At 44.2% G+C, this 18,279-nt stretch overlaps 1 protein-coding gene across 4 annotated transcripts in view; it reads left to right on the forward strand.

The window, feature by feature from the left end:
* Positions 1-11,634, forward strand: part of STN1 (STN1 subunit of CST complex) — a 35,267-nt gene extending 23,633 nt beyond the window's left edge. For all 4 annotated transcript variants that reach the window (XM_012770574.2, XM_076009810.1, XM_012770552.3 and 1 more), the window contains 3 exons: positions 623-742; positions 3,744-3,816; positions 9,641-11,634. In XM_012770574.2, coding sequence (XP_012626028.1) covers positions 623-742; positions 3,744-3,816; positions 9,641-9,798 — 351 coding nt within the window. In that variant the 3' untranslated portion in view covers positions 9,799-11,634. The remainder of the gene's footprint in view (positions 1-622; positions 743-3,743; positions 3,817-9,640) is intronic.
* The last annotated feature ends 6,645 nt before the right edge of the window (positions 11,635-18,279 follow it).

An 18,279-nucleotide genomic window follows, 5' to 3' on the forward strand; every position in this document is an offset into this window, starting at 1 on the left:
AAGGGAAGAAATATTGAAAGTGAGGAGATGGAGAGCTGACAGTAGCCGAGGTCCCTTCCAGGTGGGTTCTTGCCTCACTGGAGGGCCCATCTCCACCTTCAGCCTGGTGGACCCCACAATAGGTCTCTGCACAGCTGTTTGCCTCCACAGCCCTCCACTTAAAATAAAGAGACTGTTTAATACTTATGTGCCAGAATCCCCAAATTGTTTCAGTATGTGTAAATATCCTTGAAGTCCCTAGGAAGAGATTACGCATAGCCATAGTTTTAATGGAGAAAGGGGCTAATATGTATACAATATGTTGGTTCTGTATAAAACGTAAGTCAAAGATTGTCCAACAGCGAGAGTAGCCTTTTGATTCTCTGCTACCTATTATTGAATTAGACAAAAAAGCACAACTAAAATGTGAAACAGTTAAGGAGCATGAGCCTGCCAGAGCATACTTTTCAGTCCTCCAAGATACATCCTGCTAGGCTGGTACATTTCTCCATCGTCTTGACTCAGCAGATAAAAAGCCTGTTGGGCAAATTCATGAACCAGTTGGTCTAGGGAGTTGTTTTCAGATGCTATTAGTTGGGACTTACATCTTTTCTTCTTTTTTTTCTTTTTCCTCTTTACACAGGCAGATAAGAAGGACACCACTTCCAAGGCGATTCATAGTATATTTAAGAATGCTATACAGCTGCTGCAGGATAAAGGACTCGTTTTCCAGAAAGATGGTGGTTTTGAGAACCTGTACTATGTAAGAGACCTGCAACTTAATTTTTCTCCTTCATAGCTTCAATTATAAATATACTTATGGGGTTAGGCGCAGTGGCTCAGCTCTGTAATCCCAGCACTTTGGAAGGCCAAAGGAGGAAGATTGCTTGAGGCTGGGGGAGTTCGAGACAAATATATTTATTACTTACAAATAACCACTTACTGCTTTTAAAACTTACTAAGAGGTATAAAGTCAGAAGTGAAAGTTGGCCATTATCTCTCCCCAAGGTACCTCTTTTAACAATATAGTTGACCCTTGAACAACACAGGTTTGAACCGTGTAGGTCCATTGCTTATATGTGGATGTTTTTCAACCAAATACGAGCATGTGAAACCTACATATTAGGAGGGCTGGCTTTTCATATACTTGGGTTCTGCAGGGCAGACTGTATGCACAGGTTTTGGTATAAGCTGGTGGTCCTGGGTCCAACTCCTGCATTTACTGAGGGACAACTGTATATCCTTCTAGACGTTTATCTGTATGTTTACAAATGCATACATATAAACATGTGCTCCTGTGGCTTTTTTGTTTTATAATAAGTGTGACCATCTTGTAAATCAGTATTTCTCAACCTCAGCACTATTTGGGCAAGATGATTGATTGTTATGGGCACTGTGCTGTGCATCGTAGGATATTTAGCAGCATCCCTGACCCTCACCCACTAGATGCCAGTAGCTCCCCAGTTGTCACAACCAAAAATGTGTCCAGACATTGCCAGATGTCCCCAGGACAGTTGGAAACTGCTACTCTAATGCTCAGTGACTTTTTTGGTACCAAAATAGTACATTATAGGCACCTTTCTACGTTAGTACTTAGAAATCTACGACATTCCTTTTAACATCCTCATGGCATTCCATATTATGGGTACTTGCTATCAATTTTTTAGCCGTTCCTTTGTGATGGACATTTACTGTGTTTCCAACTTTTGCCTTCACAGATAGTGTTGCTAGGGCTATTTTTACACAACTATCTTTGTGAACTTATGTCAGTATTTCTTAAGATTGACTCTTAAGACTGGCCACAGTGGCTCACGGCTGTAATCCTAGCACTTTGAGAGGCTGAAGTAGGAGGAGCCACTTGAGGCCAGGAGTTTGAGACCAACCTAGGCAATGTAGTAAGAGCCTGTCTCTACAAAAAAAAATGGAAAAATTATCCAGGTGTGGTTTCATGCACTTGTAGTCCCAGCTACTTAGGAGGCTGAGGCAGGAGGATCACTGGAGCCCAGGAGTTTGAGGTGGCAGTGAGCTATAATGATACCATTGCACTCTAGGCCAGGCTAGAGTGAGACATAGTCTCAAAAAAAAAAAAAAAAAAAAAGATTGACTCTTAAAAGGAGAGTTGCTGGTGCAAAGGGGCGTGTACACTTAGGCTTTTGGTCAACACGGTCTGATTGGCCTCCCTAAAGGCTGTGCCAGTTGATAGTCCCAACAGGAGTACAGCTGCTTGTTCTACTCATTCTTTCTAAGTTAAAGGCTCGCCTCTTGCTACAGTCCTTAAATATTGGAGGAGCTAAGCTAAGAATGGACCCCCTCAGGGCCACTGATAACAGTAGCATAGATGTGGCCTCAGTCACGTGTGATTCTTCTAGAGACTGATCCACGCTCTGAGGTATCTCAGAAGTCTCACTATTTACAGACAAGATTCCTGAGGGGAAGCCTTTTCTTAATAGGACATTTCCCGATTTTGATATACCCTGGTAATTCCTCATTTTAGAGAGTTTTGGGAAATGAAGCTATGATTTACATACCACTAGGACAACTTGTGAAAGAGGTATCCCAGTCTGTGTAAGGGTGAGGATAGCACCTGGATGGGAGGCCCAGTGCAGGATGGTTGAGCTGGTTTCCTCCTGGGAGGTTGGAGAGGTTCCTGGGGCAGCTCACCTTGAGCCAGCCCCTGGGACACACATTTCTCCCAGGCATGCAGGGAGCTGCCCTTCCTGGGAACGGCAGTGCAGGGCGAGGTGTGGTGGGCCGGGCACTTCCTTCTGTGAATCACTGTGAGTCTGAACAGAGTAATCAAGCAAGAATAGGTCTCCTGGCCCCTTCTCAGACTTTACTCCTCCATTGATTGCCTTGTAGGTTTCCTTTCTCCTGAGGCCTTGCTCAGGAAATGGTTATCACAGTAAAGTCAACAATTGTGTTTGTTCAGTGCTCTCCTACTTTGAGTAGCTCTCACGCATTACCTTACTTAATCTTCACCATGACCTTGTGAGTTGAGAGAAGGCAGGTGTTACCAGCATCCCCAGTGAGTCTGGTCATACAGGCAGTCTTGGGCTGTCTCTAAGCAGGAAACTTACAGCTGTTTGTTTGCATGCTTCTCTCTCCCTTATTTCCTTTCTCTTTTTTTCTCTCTCTTTTCTCTCTTTGTTATTAGATTTACTCCTGAACGTGAAGGTGAAACTCATTTGCTGCTTTCCTCTTACCTGAGCTGGTTGAGAAAGAAACTAGATTATTATATGCCTTCTGTTTCTGTGGATAGGCTAGTTTTATTCTCATACTAGCTTGTCCTTATAGTTTTTTTCTTCTTTTATTTTTCTTTGTGGTTGGGAGAAGGAAGAAAACTGATACAATACAAGGCAGGTGTCAGGGCCCAGAAGAAGGAGTTGTGGGGTGGAGATCGGAGGCTTTCATCACTTGTGCCTATCTCAAAAATATAATAACAAATAAAATAACTTTTATGAACATGTTACAAGTGTTTAAAGAAGAGAATTGTTTCTTAAAAGTACATAATTCCAGCTTTATGGCTTCAGTGAACCAACTCCTGGGGGCGTGTCCTCTGGGCCAACTAGAGAGCAGTGAGCTGCTTGGGGACAGAACTGGTATGACAATAGGCCAAGTATCAAAAACCTTGTTGTTGGAGTAGGGAGGATGATTGTTACGAAATCTTTAGAAACTATCCTAAATGCCAATTTGGGAGTCCGAATGACACAACTGCTGTGTTACCTAAGAACACACTCTCACTCTGAACTATTTTTCCTATTTAGGTAACCAGAGAAGACAAAGACCTGCACAGAAAGATCCACGGGATCATTCAGGAAGATTGCCAGAAACCAAACCGTAAGTGGTGCAATGTACAGGTGACACCCTGGTGCCTTGGAAGGGGATGCTTCCTCCCAGAGAGCACTGAGGGGAGAGTCAGGAGACCTGGGGCTTTTCCCAGTAGCGACTTAGAGAGAGGATGGTCAAAGCACCAGCCCTCTCCTAGCCTCTGTTCCCTCTTTTCCATAGTGGGTGTTAGGCTAGCACACTTGTTCTGACCTTGGCTGCACATAAGATGCAACCTTAGAGCTCTTTCAAACAAGCCTAGGTCCCACCCTGGAGATTCTGATTCTGTAGGGGATGGGGAAGGGGTGGACAGGTAAGTTCCCCAGATGATTCTGATACAGTGAGATAAGCCACCACTCTGGGATTTTTTGATATCGTTCTGGTTCTTGTGTTCTCTCTAATTTATGTTATTTCTTATTTCATGCTTGCCCTTTATTCTTTGAACATGAATCTGACATTTCTCTCTTTCTTAACTTGAAAGCCTTTCAGCGTTGGAAGGCATGGGCTTAGACATTACAGTTTATGAGTGGTATGATTCATTCATCTTGGAAACAATTTGCAAAAGAAATGGTTTAAAAAATGTTTTAGTGGAGTTAGTTCAGCCCCTAGTGGTTAGACATTCAAACTGTAGCTCATCTGACAATAAACATTACCATTTTCACACTAGTTAGAAAGAGAAGAAAGTATTAGCTCTATCTTTAAATCCCATGTAAACTGATCAGTCTTAAAGATGACTTTTTAAAGTCTACTGTTTGCAAACATATGCTAATAACAAGTATTGGAAAGGTTTGCTGATGACTCCAGGTCCCCTGGTCTGCAGAGAAGTCCACCTCCAGTTCAGCCCATACATCCCTGAGCCTGGGCTGGTGCCCAGCTGAGTCAGTGGGTGGAGCTGGGCCAGGTCTCCAGCCCTGGTGTTTATGGTATGAGGCCCTGTTGGCCTTTAAGAACCAATGAGATCAGATCCCAGAGTGGTATGACAACACATCTTAAAATAAACTCAAAGGAATCTATTCTTTTAATGCAAGTGAATGAACTCTGTTCACTTCATTCAGAACAGTAAGAACAAGTGTCCTTTAATTGAAGGAAAACTCTGTTTGTCCACAGTCGGAGGAGCTTTGGATAGCAGTGCAATGTGGGATTCTTCAACTAAGAAGGGATGAGAAGATGTTCCCAAGATAACATCCTTGCACTCATCCTAGTCCCAGGCCCCTGGCCAGATGTTTTTCTTTGAAGCAGTCTCACTTTGTTGCCTGGGCTAGAGTGCCTGGAGTTCTCATAGCTCACTGCAACCTTGAACTCCTGGGCTCAAGCGATCCTCCTGCCTCAGCCTCCTGAGTAGCTGGGACTATAGGCACTGCCATGATGCCCAGCTGATTTTTCTATTTTTGTAGAAAAGGGATCTCAGTCTTGCTCAGGCTGGTCTCCAACTCTTGGCCTCAAGCGATCCTCCCACTTCGGCCTCCCAGAGTGCTAGGTATGGGCCAGTGCACTGGCTGAGATGCTATTTTTATCTGTAATTTGGAACAAAATGGATTGAAGCCTAGGCCTGGTGAAGCAACTGAAAAGAATTCACACTTAATTTCTCAGGAGGACCTAACAACCTAGGTGACTAGAGGGGTTCTAGAAGTGGCAGGTTTTGCATCCACCCACAGGCCAGCTCCTGCTTCAGTAAGTGTCAGGGCAGACAGACTCTACCAGCCAGTCTGTGCATGGAGCCTCAGAACGCCACAAGCCAATCCCCTGCCACTAACCAAATCCCAGGAGCTGAATTCTGGAGCCTGAGTAACTGAGAATGCTGATGAAAAACCTCATAGGGACTGTCCTGGAATCTGCTGTTACTGTTCCTCTTCATAATGCCATAACTTATGGTCTTAGCGATTATTCTGAATAATAATATATGCACATCATAAAAAGTCAAGCAATGCAAAAGTGCACACAGGAAAGTGAGACTCCCTCCCAACACTGTGCCCCAGGCTCTGTGTTCCCTTCTGCAAAGGCAGCAGTTGTCACTAGTTTCTTGCATATCTTTCTAGAGATGTTATATGCACTCACAAACATATTTGTATAGTTTATCCTCTTTAGAAAACATAAGTAAAGGTTAGCAAACAATACACATTGTCCCACACCTTGTATTTTAGGTCTAACATTGGCTTCCGGAGGTCATTTGGCAACAGTACATATAAAAGTGCCCTGTGTCTTTAATAGATGTACCGTATCCCATTATATGTGTAGGGCGACTCTCTATCTAACCATTTCTGCTGGGCCTTTAGTTTGTTTCTAACCTTTCGAACAAAATATAGCATTGAGTTTTTCCTTGTAGAAGGACTTGAAATCTTCAGTCATTTGTGAGGGTCTCAGCAAAGGCTAAACCTGCAGTAATGAAAGAACTATGAACATCAAGCCCAGTTTGGGTCCCAGAAGGATTGATACGGGTTGTCTAAAGATGGGCAGTATGGCCTTGTGAGGAGCTGGGCTTGGTAGCCTCCTTACCTGGGTTTGAATCTCAGCTCTGCCACTTTGCAGCTGTGTAACTTTGGGCAAGTCTGCGCCTCAGGTTCTTTTAATGCAAATTGGGGATAATAATAGTACCTACATGATGGGTTGTTGTTGAAGTAAATGAATTGGTGTTCATGCATGTAATTAGGGCTACCCAAAAAAGGACTAAATAAAAATGAAGTTCTCTCTCCTGATGGCACAGGTGATAGCCCTTCACTCTCTACTTAATATTGCTCAGGAAGGAAGGCGTTTCAGGTAGAATCTGTGTGTGGATTTTGCTCTATTATTGTTTGGCTAATGTTAAAAAAAACACTGGAGTTTGGCTTAAGTATGGGTACAACAATGTCAAATTACCCAAAAAGAAAGTGTTCCACATTGAAGATGTCTTTTTATCCCCAGCTTTTTATTTTGAAAATGTTCCAACCTATAGAAAAATTAAAAAGTGAGTACAGAAAATACCCATATATCCTTTAGCTAGAGTCACTAAAAACTTCAGCTTGTATTTTCTAAGCATAGGGACAGTCTGCTATATGATCACCAAATCATTTCACACCTAAGAAAATGCATGTTTAATGGGTAGGCTCCAAAATGGCAACATTTCACTAGATGACGACTTTATACAATTAGCTTTTCAAAAAGCTCACATGTATGTAGCTCAATTCATTCTTACTGTCCTTAGAGCTGGATAGTACTACTGTTTTGTGTGGAAACTGAATACCGCATGAAACTACTCATGCTATAGTAATGTTTTTTGGGTTTTTTTGACTTATGACAGTCTTTTTTAAAAGACTATTAAAGTGATTCCCTAACCTTTTATAATTACAGTAGTAGATTATAACTGAAGTTTATCTAATTGATTTGGGTCTTTAGAGCATGGGCATTTGGGGTTCCTGGTGGAGGTATGGGACAAGTGAAGATATATGCAAATGTACTTGGAAAAATATAAGGCACAGTTATTGTTCTTTGAAGTGCATTTTAAGATAACTATGGCTGCGAGGCAGACACTTCAGAAAAGTGTGCTTCAGCTTGTGGGTTTGTTCTGGAAGAGTCAAGTTATATGATGGTGCTAGCCGCTGGGGAACTAACTGCTTGCTATCTTTTACTACTTTTATTATTTTCTGATAATTTCTCATATATAGCAGAGTCTAAGTTCATGTTATCCATGTGACTGGAAGGTCACTTTTGAACAGCCTTACCAGACAACCCTTAGACAGCAGAACAGCCTTTCCGAAGAAATGCAAGGCCTCAGGGACAGTCAGCATCACTGCTTAGGGGCTCTTGTATGGCTGTAAGTTACCTAGAACTCTGAGCCTGAGCATCTGGGCAGCACAAAAACTAAGGTTAGAAGCCAAGTGGCACTGAAATTCCTGGTACTGCTTTCTGCTGTGAGCACTGATGTGATTGGTGTCCTTCACCCTCCATCACCAGGGTGCCCCCACCCTGTGTTATTCAGCTTTTCCTCCTTATGAGTCTTTCCTTTTTTCCTTTCCTTCCTTTCCTTTCCTCTCACCTTCTTTTTTAGAGACAGGGCCTTGCTCTGTCTCCCAGGCTGGAGTGCAGTGGTGCTCACTGCAGCCTCAAACTCCTGGGCTCAAGTGATCCTCCTGCCTCCGCCTCCCAAGTAGCCCAAACTGTAGGCATGTGCCACCATGCCAGGATAATATTTTTCAGTTATTTTTAAGGCAGAATCTCTGTGTTGCCCAAACTAGTCCTGACCTCAATCAGTGCTCCTGCCTTAGCCTTCAGAGTAGCTAGGACTACAGTTGTGAGCCGTTGTGCCCAGCCTGAAGCTTCTTTAGAGCAGAAACTAAGTTATGTGCATCTTCTTAGGTTATGGACATAATGATGGAATCATAATAGTTCCCCATGAGAAGCACCCTCCATGGGTCTGTTATCCACATAACCACCCTATTCCCGTGAGCCACTTGGCCCCAGTCGTAGAGCCAGGACTTGAATTCAGGTCTGATGGACTCCAGTGGCAGTTCTGTCTGCCATGCTCTACTTGCTCCTCCTTGCTCAGTGCTACACACAGCAGGTGTTCAGGAAGCCTTTATTGAGTGAGTGTTGAAGAAACAGCCTGGAAATGTGGAGAGCCGCAATCCCAGCGAGGAGGTGTAGTGAGTGGGCGCAGCCACCAGAGGTCAGAATACAGCAAATCTTCGTTTAGCCCCTGCAGCCATCTCTGAACCTCAGAGGTGGTACCCCTCCCCGTAGCAGGGAACACTGCAGCTATGCTCTGGCTTGCCCAAGGCTACAGAGGCACACCGAATCTTGAACCGTGCTTTGCCCTACACCCCAGTAGTCTTTGAGCACCTTCCTGGAGCCTAAATTATTTTTTCATCTGAAAACAACATTCAGTGGCTGTGTGGAGCAGCTTTTGTGTGCCAGGTGCTGGTATATGACAGAGGGAGGGCATGCCTGGCTCTGCCATGGAGCTTCAAACTGTGAAAATTGGGAAGGGCTTGCTTATAGTAAGTTTCCCAATAAATTATATAATTCTAATGCATAAGAGGTATATATATATATGAAATAAAGTTTCATAAAATACTTATGCACTTATAATGCAATATATTCTGTAATTTCTACTCTGGTCTGTTTTAGTCTGTTTGCTAAGAAAAAGAATTCTAATCACAACCCACAAAAATTTATTTCATGATCCCCTAATGGTCACGACCCTCAGCCTGATTTACCACTGCTCTAAATAATTGATTTCAAGTGGGCAAGAGGTTACTAAACCCGAACTTTTATCATTGTATACCAAATGGTCTTAGTTTTGGTAGAGGCTTAGAGGTTACTATTATGGAACACAGCCATCACAAACAAGACTTCCTGGAGGCCAGGAAGGGAGGAATGAGAACAGGCCAAAGGTGGGAATCCCTTCCTGCCATGGCAGCCTCATCCAGTCAGGACTACGGGAAGGAACACGGTGGATGCAGCAGACCAGCTCTGCCGTGTATCTGAGCACCCGCCAGGGTGGCTGGAGGTTCAGCACTGAATACATGAACTTAGGTGTGTAATTGCACTAGAGAAAAAACTTATCAAGCACTAAAAATATATTAGGTTGTGGATATAAAATCATTGATTGGGAATCCTTCAAAGTTGAAGGTCAGAGTCCCTGCGCAGCAGGTCCATGTTGCTGTGATGACATACGGGGCTGGAGAACAGGTTTTTTGTTTCTTTGATAATCTAGACCAGTGCATCTCAGACTTTAATGCACATGTGAATCATCTGAGGATCCTGTCAAAATTCAGGTGCCAGTTCAGGAGGTGTGGAGGGAGAGGACAGAGGAGGGTCTGACACTCGTGTCCAAGCTCAGCCGCTTGCCTTTTTCCCACAGACGAGGAGAAGGGCTGCCACTTCCTGCACATCTTGGCCTGCGCTCGCCTGAGCATCCAGCCGGGCCTGAGTGAGGCTGTGCTGCAGCGGGTTCTGGAGCTCCTGGAGGACCAGAGTGACATCGTCAGCACCATGGAGCAGTACTACACGGTGTTCTGAGCAGAGGCCTCAGAAACACGCAAGGACGAGAAAGATGAGGTGGCGTTCCCTGCCAGGCTCTGGTTTTATACCTCATGCAGGGGCTTGCATGAAGGCAGTTAGCTCCTAATACACTATAAAATATGGTCATTCAGGGAATAGAATTTGATGTGAATGCTGCTGGCTTCCTTCTACCTGCTGTATCCTTGAGAGACTGACCTCACCATGACATACAAGAAAACCCTACCTGTTGACCTCCTGGCTGGGCATCACTGGCGGAGCAGAATGGGGACGAAACGGTGTTGGCAGCTTCCTCGGCATGTGTGTGTGGAGGCTGTACGTGGCAGAGGGACACCACGGGATAAAGGCCCACATGCTGAGGAACTGAAGCACACACTGCCAGACCACACAATTCTAAACTTTTTAAAACTTCAGGCTATCAGAGGCATTTCTGTGGGCCTCCCTTAATGGCTAAGAACTGGCTTAGGAGAGTACTGCCTTGTCGAGTGTCACTTGCCTATGGTTTCTGTAGCTTAAGCACCAGTAGTGGGGCCTGGGTTTATGTTCCTTACAGAGTTACCCAGAGATGGGAATAAACAGGGATGCCAGGCCTGGCTCTGTGTTTATCATTTTCCATGTATTTCCCTCTGAATCAAAAAGGTGTCTCGGTACATTTCCCTGCACTTGCAGAGGTGCATGACTAAGCGCATCATCCCTCAGTGTCCCTGAAGATCCCAGAGGTGTCAGCCAATTGCCTGGCAGGCAGTAGATGTTATTTTCAAGGTTGCTGCTGAGTGTGCAGGACGTGCTGACACCACCAGACAAAGACTCAGTATGTGTCCAGACAGGTGATGGAGTCATGCTTTTGCCCGGAATGACAAGGTAAAGGAAAAACATCTGAGGTATGTAGTAGGCTTGTTCTAACAGCAAAATGACAGATCCAACCAGCGAAAATAAAGTGTGGAGAAAGATTTGGAGTTAATTACAGTCATTTCACAGAAGACACATTGCACAGAAGACGCTGCCTTTGTCTGCTGCATTTGCTCTTGATGCAGCAAACCTTAGTGGCTCGGCTGGAGGCTGCAGGCCTGGAGAGTTGCTCCCCCCGCGCTGGAAATGGAATGGTTTTCACACTGAGAAGTCAGCTGCAGCTCAGTATGTCAGGCTGAGAGCTAGTACTGGCAGATTACTTCTGTCCTGGACGTTTCTAATGTCTCAAACCTTTGCTGATTTCTAACAGTGGTTAGAAATACAAATAGCTACCCTTTGTCTTCCCTGTGTTGAGAGAGTGCCTGCAGAATAGGGTCTGCCTGGAATGACGTCCAGCAGTTCTCCCTTGAGGTCAGGAGCTGTTCCATACTGAATAGGTCTTTGAGTAGTGGAGCTGCCCAGAAAGGAGTCTAGAATCTATGTAAAAAGGGCATATCCTTGCACACAGCAGCTCTACTCCCTAGGGGTTTATCTCAAGGAGGTCACCACACAAGTGTAAAAGGATCATTGCACAAGATGCCCATTGCTATGTAATCTAGAATTCTATAACTGGGGCAAATAGATATCTGTAGGGAAAAAGTTAATTATGGTTTATGTACACATTGAAATACTATGCAGCCTCTAAAATGATGAAGCAAACAGATAGTATTGCCATTCTTGCTAAATCTACATTCCCAACAGATACAGTGAGAGGGAAATCAAGTTATAGATCTGTTTATATTATATAATACCATTGATATAAACTTCCCTGTGTGTATGTATGTATCTATGCAGAGTGTTTCTGTATGTATGTCTTTATAAATGGAGCACATGTATACACAAACATACCATTAACTGCTCCCCTCCTCCTAGAAATATTTTCTGCACTTGGCTTTGAGGACACCACACTCTCTGGCTGCTCCTTCCCAGGCTCCTTTGCTCCATGCTCTGTCTCCCTGAGGGCCCAGGGTTCATGCCCCGGCCCAGACCTCATTTCTCTCTGGCTTGCTCCCCTGGGTGTCTTAGGCAGCCTCGTGGGTCTACCGTCTCTATGCTGTCACACTCCCCATCTTACATCTACATCGGGCCTCTCCCCTGAGCTGCAGGCCCCTGCATCCTACTTCCTACTGGCATCTCCACTCAGGGCTCTAATAGGCATCACGACCTAACAGGCCCAAAGCCATCCCTGACTCCAGTCATCCCTGACCCCAGACTTGCTCCTGCTGAATTCTTCCCGGATTCAGGAAAAGGCAGCTCCATTTCCGAGTTGCTCAGGCCAAATCCATCAACATCTTTCTTTCTCTCATACATCACAATCAACCTGTCTGCAAATCATGTTGGCTCTACCTTCAGAATATTTCTAGAATCTAGGCGTGCACAGTGGCACGTGCCTGTAGTCCCAGGTACTCAAAAGGCTGAGGCAGGAGGGTGGCTTGAGCCCAGGAGTTTGAGTCCAGCCTAAGCAACATAGCCAGACTCACATCTCTAATAAAAAAAAAATTTTTAATTTAAAAATTAAAAGTTAAAAATAATTTCTAGAATCTAAGTCTTCTCCCTCCTCTGCTCCTCCTTGCCCCCCAGTGTCGCAGTCATCTCCTGATAGTCTTCCCTTCTTCAGTCTGGCCCCTCTTAAAATGTCAGCATGGCAGCCACAGCTGTCCTGTTGTCTTCCAGGCTCCAGGGCTTTCCATCTCGCTCCAAGCAGGGTCAGCAGGGCAGTGCTCTGCATGGCCCTCCTGCTGTGCCCTGCTCCTCACATTCCCACCTTAGGGCCCTTGGGCCTGAAATGTTCTCCCACATAACCATATGATGTGCCTCCCCCTCCCCTTGCTTTTGGGTCTTTGCTTGAGTGTCACTTCTCAGTGAAGCTGGTCCTCATTCTTCCTGCTGATTATAACCTAGCTCTTCTCCCTCCTCCCAGAACTCCCTTCCCTGACCAATTTCCCTCCACAGTCCTCATTGCTAGCTAACACTCCATGTGTTTCCTCCTTGTCTTGTTTATTTTCTGTCTCCCCAATAGAAAAGCATGCTCCATGAGGGCAGAGTTCTCTGTTTTGTTTCATTCTATGTCCCAGCACCTAGAACAGTACTTGGCATGTCTTTCAAGCAATTCCACTGCTGTGTGTCTTTCTGGCTACCTTCCAGCTGCCATCTGCCTCTTTCTTGGGGGCTTCCTCCAGCACCTTAGAAGGCTGTGCAGGCTGGGAGTGCGCAGTATTCATCCCCTGGGAGCAGCCGGAGCCAGTGGTACCTGGGGTATAAATACGCCAACTCCCTCCCCCTGCAGCTGGCATATTGCTGAGGCACATGTTCTACACTGTTCTAGAGTTTCCTCATGGGATGAAATGCCATTCTCCCACAGTCACAGCTAACTTGACAGCCACCAGCCTCACCCTCCCTCTCATACCCCTCCTCGCCTCCCGTTACTGTTCCTGCACCCCCCCTCCCCCAATGCATCTCTCACTTGCTAGTCTTTGCCTTGGGGTTGGCTTCTGGATGAACACAGATTAACACCATCTTCACAAATATGCTTGGGAAATGCTGCATGAATAATTATACACATCAAACAGATAACTGGAAATGCTCACCAAAATGATATACTTGTTGCCTCTGAAAGGTGAGATCTCAGGTGCTTTTTAAACTACATGTCTGTACTTCGGTTTTTTACAATTAGTAAGTACCATGTCTACAAAAATTATAAAGCTGTTTGTCACTCTGCACCCCACACTCACATAACCTGAATCATAAATAAACCGAGAAGGAGATAGGCGTCTTTCCTCTACAGCAACATCAGTGCTCTAAGAAGATGAGGGAAGCGCCTGGAAAACTCCCCGGGGCTAACTACAGTTGGGTCACTGTGTGTGTGTACTGAAGACGAGGGACAGGGTTTCCCTGAAAAGGAGGAAGCCACAAACATTCTCCAGCTCTCTTGGTACACACATGTTTTGGGAGGTGTGAACCCCCAAAACGTATAGTTTTGTGGGCAAGGAGACAAGTAGTGCTACTGTGTGGTCAAGGATTTGTTTGAAGATCTGTGGTTGTCCCCATCTGGTCAGCTACCAGTGCTCTTTATGCCTGTAAGACACTTCTTTCTCATTATCTCCCCCTCTGATGGGGTGCCAGGACACTGGCCGAGACAGCCGGGTGGAAAGAAGTCTGCTCAATGATGAGGAACCCAAGACTGGGTGCCAAGGATTCAAACCAAGCAAACTTGTAATTTTCCGTTGGCGAAAACATCTACACTTTCTCATTAGCTCGGTTTCCTCCCCACAAGTGGCCTCTACAGCAGTTGCTCCAAAGAAGCATCTCACTGTTCCCATACTAAATTTACGCGACGCCTACAGGCACACTCAGAAGGACACGAGGCTTGCTGGGGATGCTGGCAGCAGGCGCTGGGGCAAGGCAGGGCCATCCTGAAAGGAGATGGTGTCTGGACAAAACCTTGCAGTAGAGTTCTTTTATGTGTGCCATTCTACTGGTGGAGGTTGTAAGTGAGCTGAAACTCCCACATAAGTAGGTTTTCATTGTGATCCAGAATTTTAAACAAATTCAGCCTGTTCTTATTGAACTTTTACAATCTGTTATCTGTTAACCACTATAAAATAAACCCGGACAGGTAAGTCACAGCGCAACATAAGGTTCTGTGTTCACAAGAATTCTACAACAAACCCCAAATTGCTGAGAGGCTCAAGTCACTCCCTATATGTCAAATTAAAATGGTAGGTTTTTGTTTTGGAACATAAAGAGGAATCTTAAAGACCACATAATAGCCCTGTTTTTGTTTGTTTGGTTGGTTTTTTTAAGATAGAGACAGTAAAGTGATGTCTCATTAATTCAGACTGATTTGGCAAAGGTCTGTGTGAATTAGTGAAAAGTCTGAATTTTAATTGTGTTGTTTTGTTACTTTGGTTTTTTTACTTTTTATTACTACCCAGTGGTCCTTATTAAATCTGAATTACCAGGAAGGAACAGGTTTCTGCCCTTAGGGAACCTGCTTTAATGAGTAAGGATTAATTATGTATCATTTATTCAATAGCAATTATGTATTTATCATTTAATATTTAGATGATTTAAAAGTACTTGAACACAAAGGAATTAAAAACATATCCATTGCTATGGACACATGTACAAAAACTGTACAATATTATTCCAAATAATATACAATAATGTACAATATTATAACCAAAAAGTGGAAACAACCCAAATGTCTGTCAGCTGATGAAATGGATAAAAAGTGGGATATTCATACACTGGAAGATTATTCAGCCATAAAGAGGAATGAAGTATTGATATATGCTGCATGATGAACCTTGAAGACATTACGCTAAGTGCAAGAAGCTAAAGGCAAAAGGCCATGTGTTACACAATTCCATTTATATGAATGTCCAAAACATAACAAATCCATAGAGATAAAAAGTAGACAGGGAGGAGAGGAGTGGTAAGGACCTACCTAATGAGTACAATGAACACTATTCAGGTGATGGGCACTCATAGTCCTGACTAAAGCATTATAAAAGCTATCCATGTAACAAAAACACCCCGTTAATAATAAAAAAAAAAGTTGAGAAAATTGAGGCTTAGAGACAAGAAATAACTTGCCCACAGTGAACAAAAAAATAGTAGATGAGTGTCACCAGGCATGGAGTGGGTGAGGATTGGTTGGTACAGGGTTCGTTTTGGGGATGATAGAAATGTTCTGGAATTAGTGGTGCTGTTTGCACAACTCTGTGAACATACTCAAAACCACTGAACTGTGGGATTCCGAACATCACGGTGGCTGGGTTTCCAGGGTGGGTATTCCAAGAGAGAGCAAGAGCCAGATGGATGCCATAAGGCCATTTTTGTGTAGCCCAGAAGCCACATGGTGTCACTTCCACAGCATTCTGATTGTCAAGGCTGTCACAAGGTCCCACCCAGGCATAAAAGATGGGGATAAACTCTACCTCCTGATGGGGAGTAATGAGGTTCTGGAAGGGCCTGGAGGACTGGGAATATTGCCCTGGCCATTTTGGAAAATACAGTCTCTCACAGACATCTTCCAACTTTTATATTAATACAGCATCATTATTTTAAAGAAAAATTTTTTAATACCAAAAGTACAAAGAAGTGAGGGGGAAATGGTCTGCCACTTCCTAGGGACTGTAATTTTTTAAGATTATATGTATATTGTTAGAAAAAACAACCATGTTAACAATATTCTGTGTATCCTGCCAGAAAAAAAGTCAGCATTTTTTATGCTCCTTGCTTTTTTATATAATACTATATCTTGGAGGGTTTTCTTTTTCTGTAGCATGCAAGATTGAACACTTTCTTTTAAATGGTGATATAATTCCATTGTATTGCTGTCCCATAATGTATTTAACTAGGCCCCTATTGAAACATGGAACTGGTTTCCAATTTGTTGCTGTTGCAACGTATTATGCAGGAAATGTCCTTGTACGTTTTTTTTCCCTTGGTATACCTTTTCAAGTATATTTGTATGGTAAATTTTTAGCAATGCAACTGCCAGGAGAAAGGGTATGAGTATTTAAAAATTTGCATAGACATTGACAAATCACCCACTAAAAAGACTGATGCATGGTGCATTCCCATCAGTGATTTATGTGTCTACTGTTTGCTTGCAAGTTTACCCACACTTCGTATTATCAGTATTTTCCATCTATGTCCACCTGGTAGGTAAAAATGATTTCTGCTTTTGGTTTGCATTTATGTTTCTTTAGTATGAGGAGTGCTGAGTGTCTGTTCATCATTCTACCCCAGACAGCAGCCATCGCTTCCAGCAGGGGCTGAGGACAGCCAGTCATGTGTTCTAGCAGTGGTGTCAGCTGCAAAACCAGCCCACAGCCCGGCCTCCAAGGTCCTAGTTAATACACAGCTGGAATAAACATCCCAAAGAGCTCAAAACTAAGAATTCCCAACTTGCTACTTCAAGTGCTGGGTCACATGCCTTCCAAATATTACAGACAACAAACCGTTAAGGCGGTGATCTTTTTTAAAACAATCACAATATTATTGACTCAGATATCTCACAGGCCAGATGCCACTTAGCTCTGGTTCAGTGATACCATCTATAGTCAGATTAATATGAAAAACTAAAGATGTTTTTAAGAAAGTGCTAATGAAGTGGAGAAGATAGTTTTCATAGTAGAAATGGTGTTATAGCAGCTCCCATCTGAATCGGCATAGTCTAATTATCACAATAAGCTGATGCCTTCACTTTCATGGCTGCGTTTGGTACAGTTAATTGGGGCATTGGGCAATGCCATTCTGATAATCTTCTTGTCTGGAAATTGCTCCCTTAGGGAGGAGGGTGTTGATTTTTTATTCTGAGGACAATCAGTGAATGGAAGAAACAAAGCAAGGGTGAAGACAGAGTATTCTTCCATTTTTTTTTAGCTCGCTTTAAAGCAAAGCAGTAGTGTTGCATAAGCTCAGGTGTGTGGCACAAGTCATTTGTGATAAGTGCTGAATTTTGTGCTGTTCTGAGATTTGTGAACTAAGATTAGTTTATTCTAATATGCATTGGGTGGCAGGATAATATATTGAGCTATTAGTGTGGGTTTTATTTTTCCTGTATTTTATTTCTTCTGTCCAAGCAGGAAGCCAGCCTTGCCTCAGGGAGGTTTGTTTTGGGGGCTGAATGCGGAAGTTGTTTGTGCAGACAATCTGGCTTGTGTTTTCTAGAAGCCTGAAGCCGGGAAAGGATTGGAGATTAGTGGCCCCTGAGGTATTGCAGGCTGGAATGTCCTCCCTGACGGTCCTGTGGCAGGTGTCGGGATGGCAGGACTTCTGTGGACAGGCTTTGTGGTGTCTCTCGGAGGGTTAGAGCCTTAGGCTAGGATTCCCAGCGCAGCCAAGACACCGGCGCCTAAGCTTGGGAAGGAAGCTCTCACACGCTTCCTGCCTTGAAGGAACATGCAGGCTGGAGCCCTGAGGATATCTGCAGAGGCCTTGGTCTCAAGAGAAGAGTGGACCTGTCCCTATTTTCCAGGTACCATCTAACTTCCTGGGTTTTCACGCATCCCCAGGGAAGGGACCTGCCCCATGCTGTTACCACCAATATAATTTTCCTGCCAACCCAGAGGATGAGGGCTTCAAGTCCGAGACAACTTGAAATAAATTAAAAAAAGGGACATGACAGATTATGACAGGTCTCACCCCCCTGCGTTTTGGGGTTGAGATTCATACTGCACTACAATTAGAATAAATTCTAGGTGAATCTTAGAACAAGGTCATGCTCCCACCTCCTCGCATTCCAGGATGCTGTCTTGAGCGGCAGAGAAAGGACAGTTCCAAGAACATTGCTTATCACCCTCCCACCGGTGTGTGCTGCTGACAAAAATCACCTGTCCTGTGTGACTGCAGAACCGGATTGCAAATCCCTGCCTCAGAGGATGGGGGAGAGAAATGTGATAAGAGTTTGTTACGTTTCTTCAGTGAGGCCGAGCTCATCAACTGAAAATGTCACCTTGTGCCGAAAGCATTGGGCACGCTGACCAGCAGGGCAAAGCGACCTGTGAATACAGGCTCTGT

This window comes from Microcebus murinus, chromosome 14, assembly GCF_040939455.1.
Source record: "Microcebus murinus isolate Inina chromosome 14, M.murinus_Inina_mat1.0, whole genome shotgun sequence".
NCBI lineage: Eukaryota > Metazoa > Chordata > Mammalia > Primates > Cheirogaleidae > Microcebus > Microcebus murinus.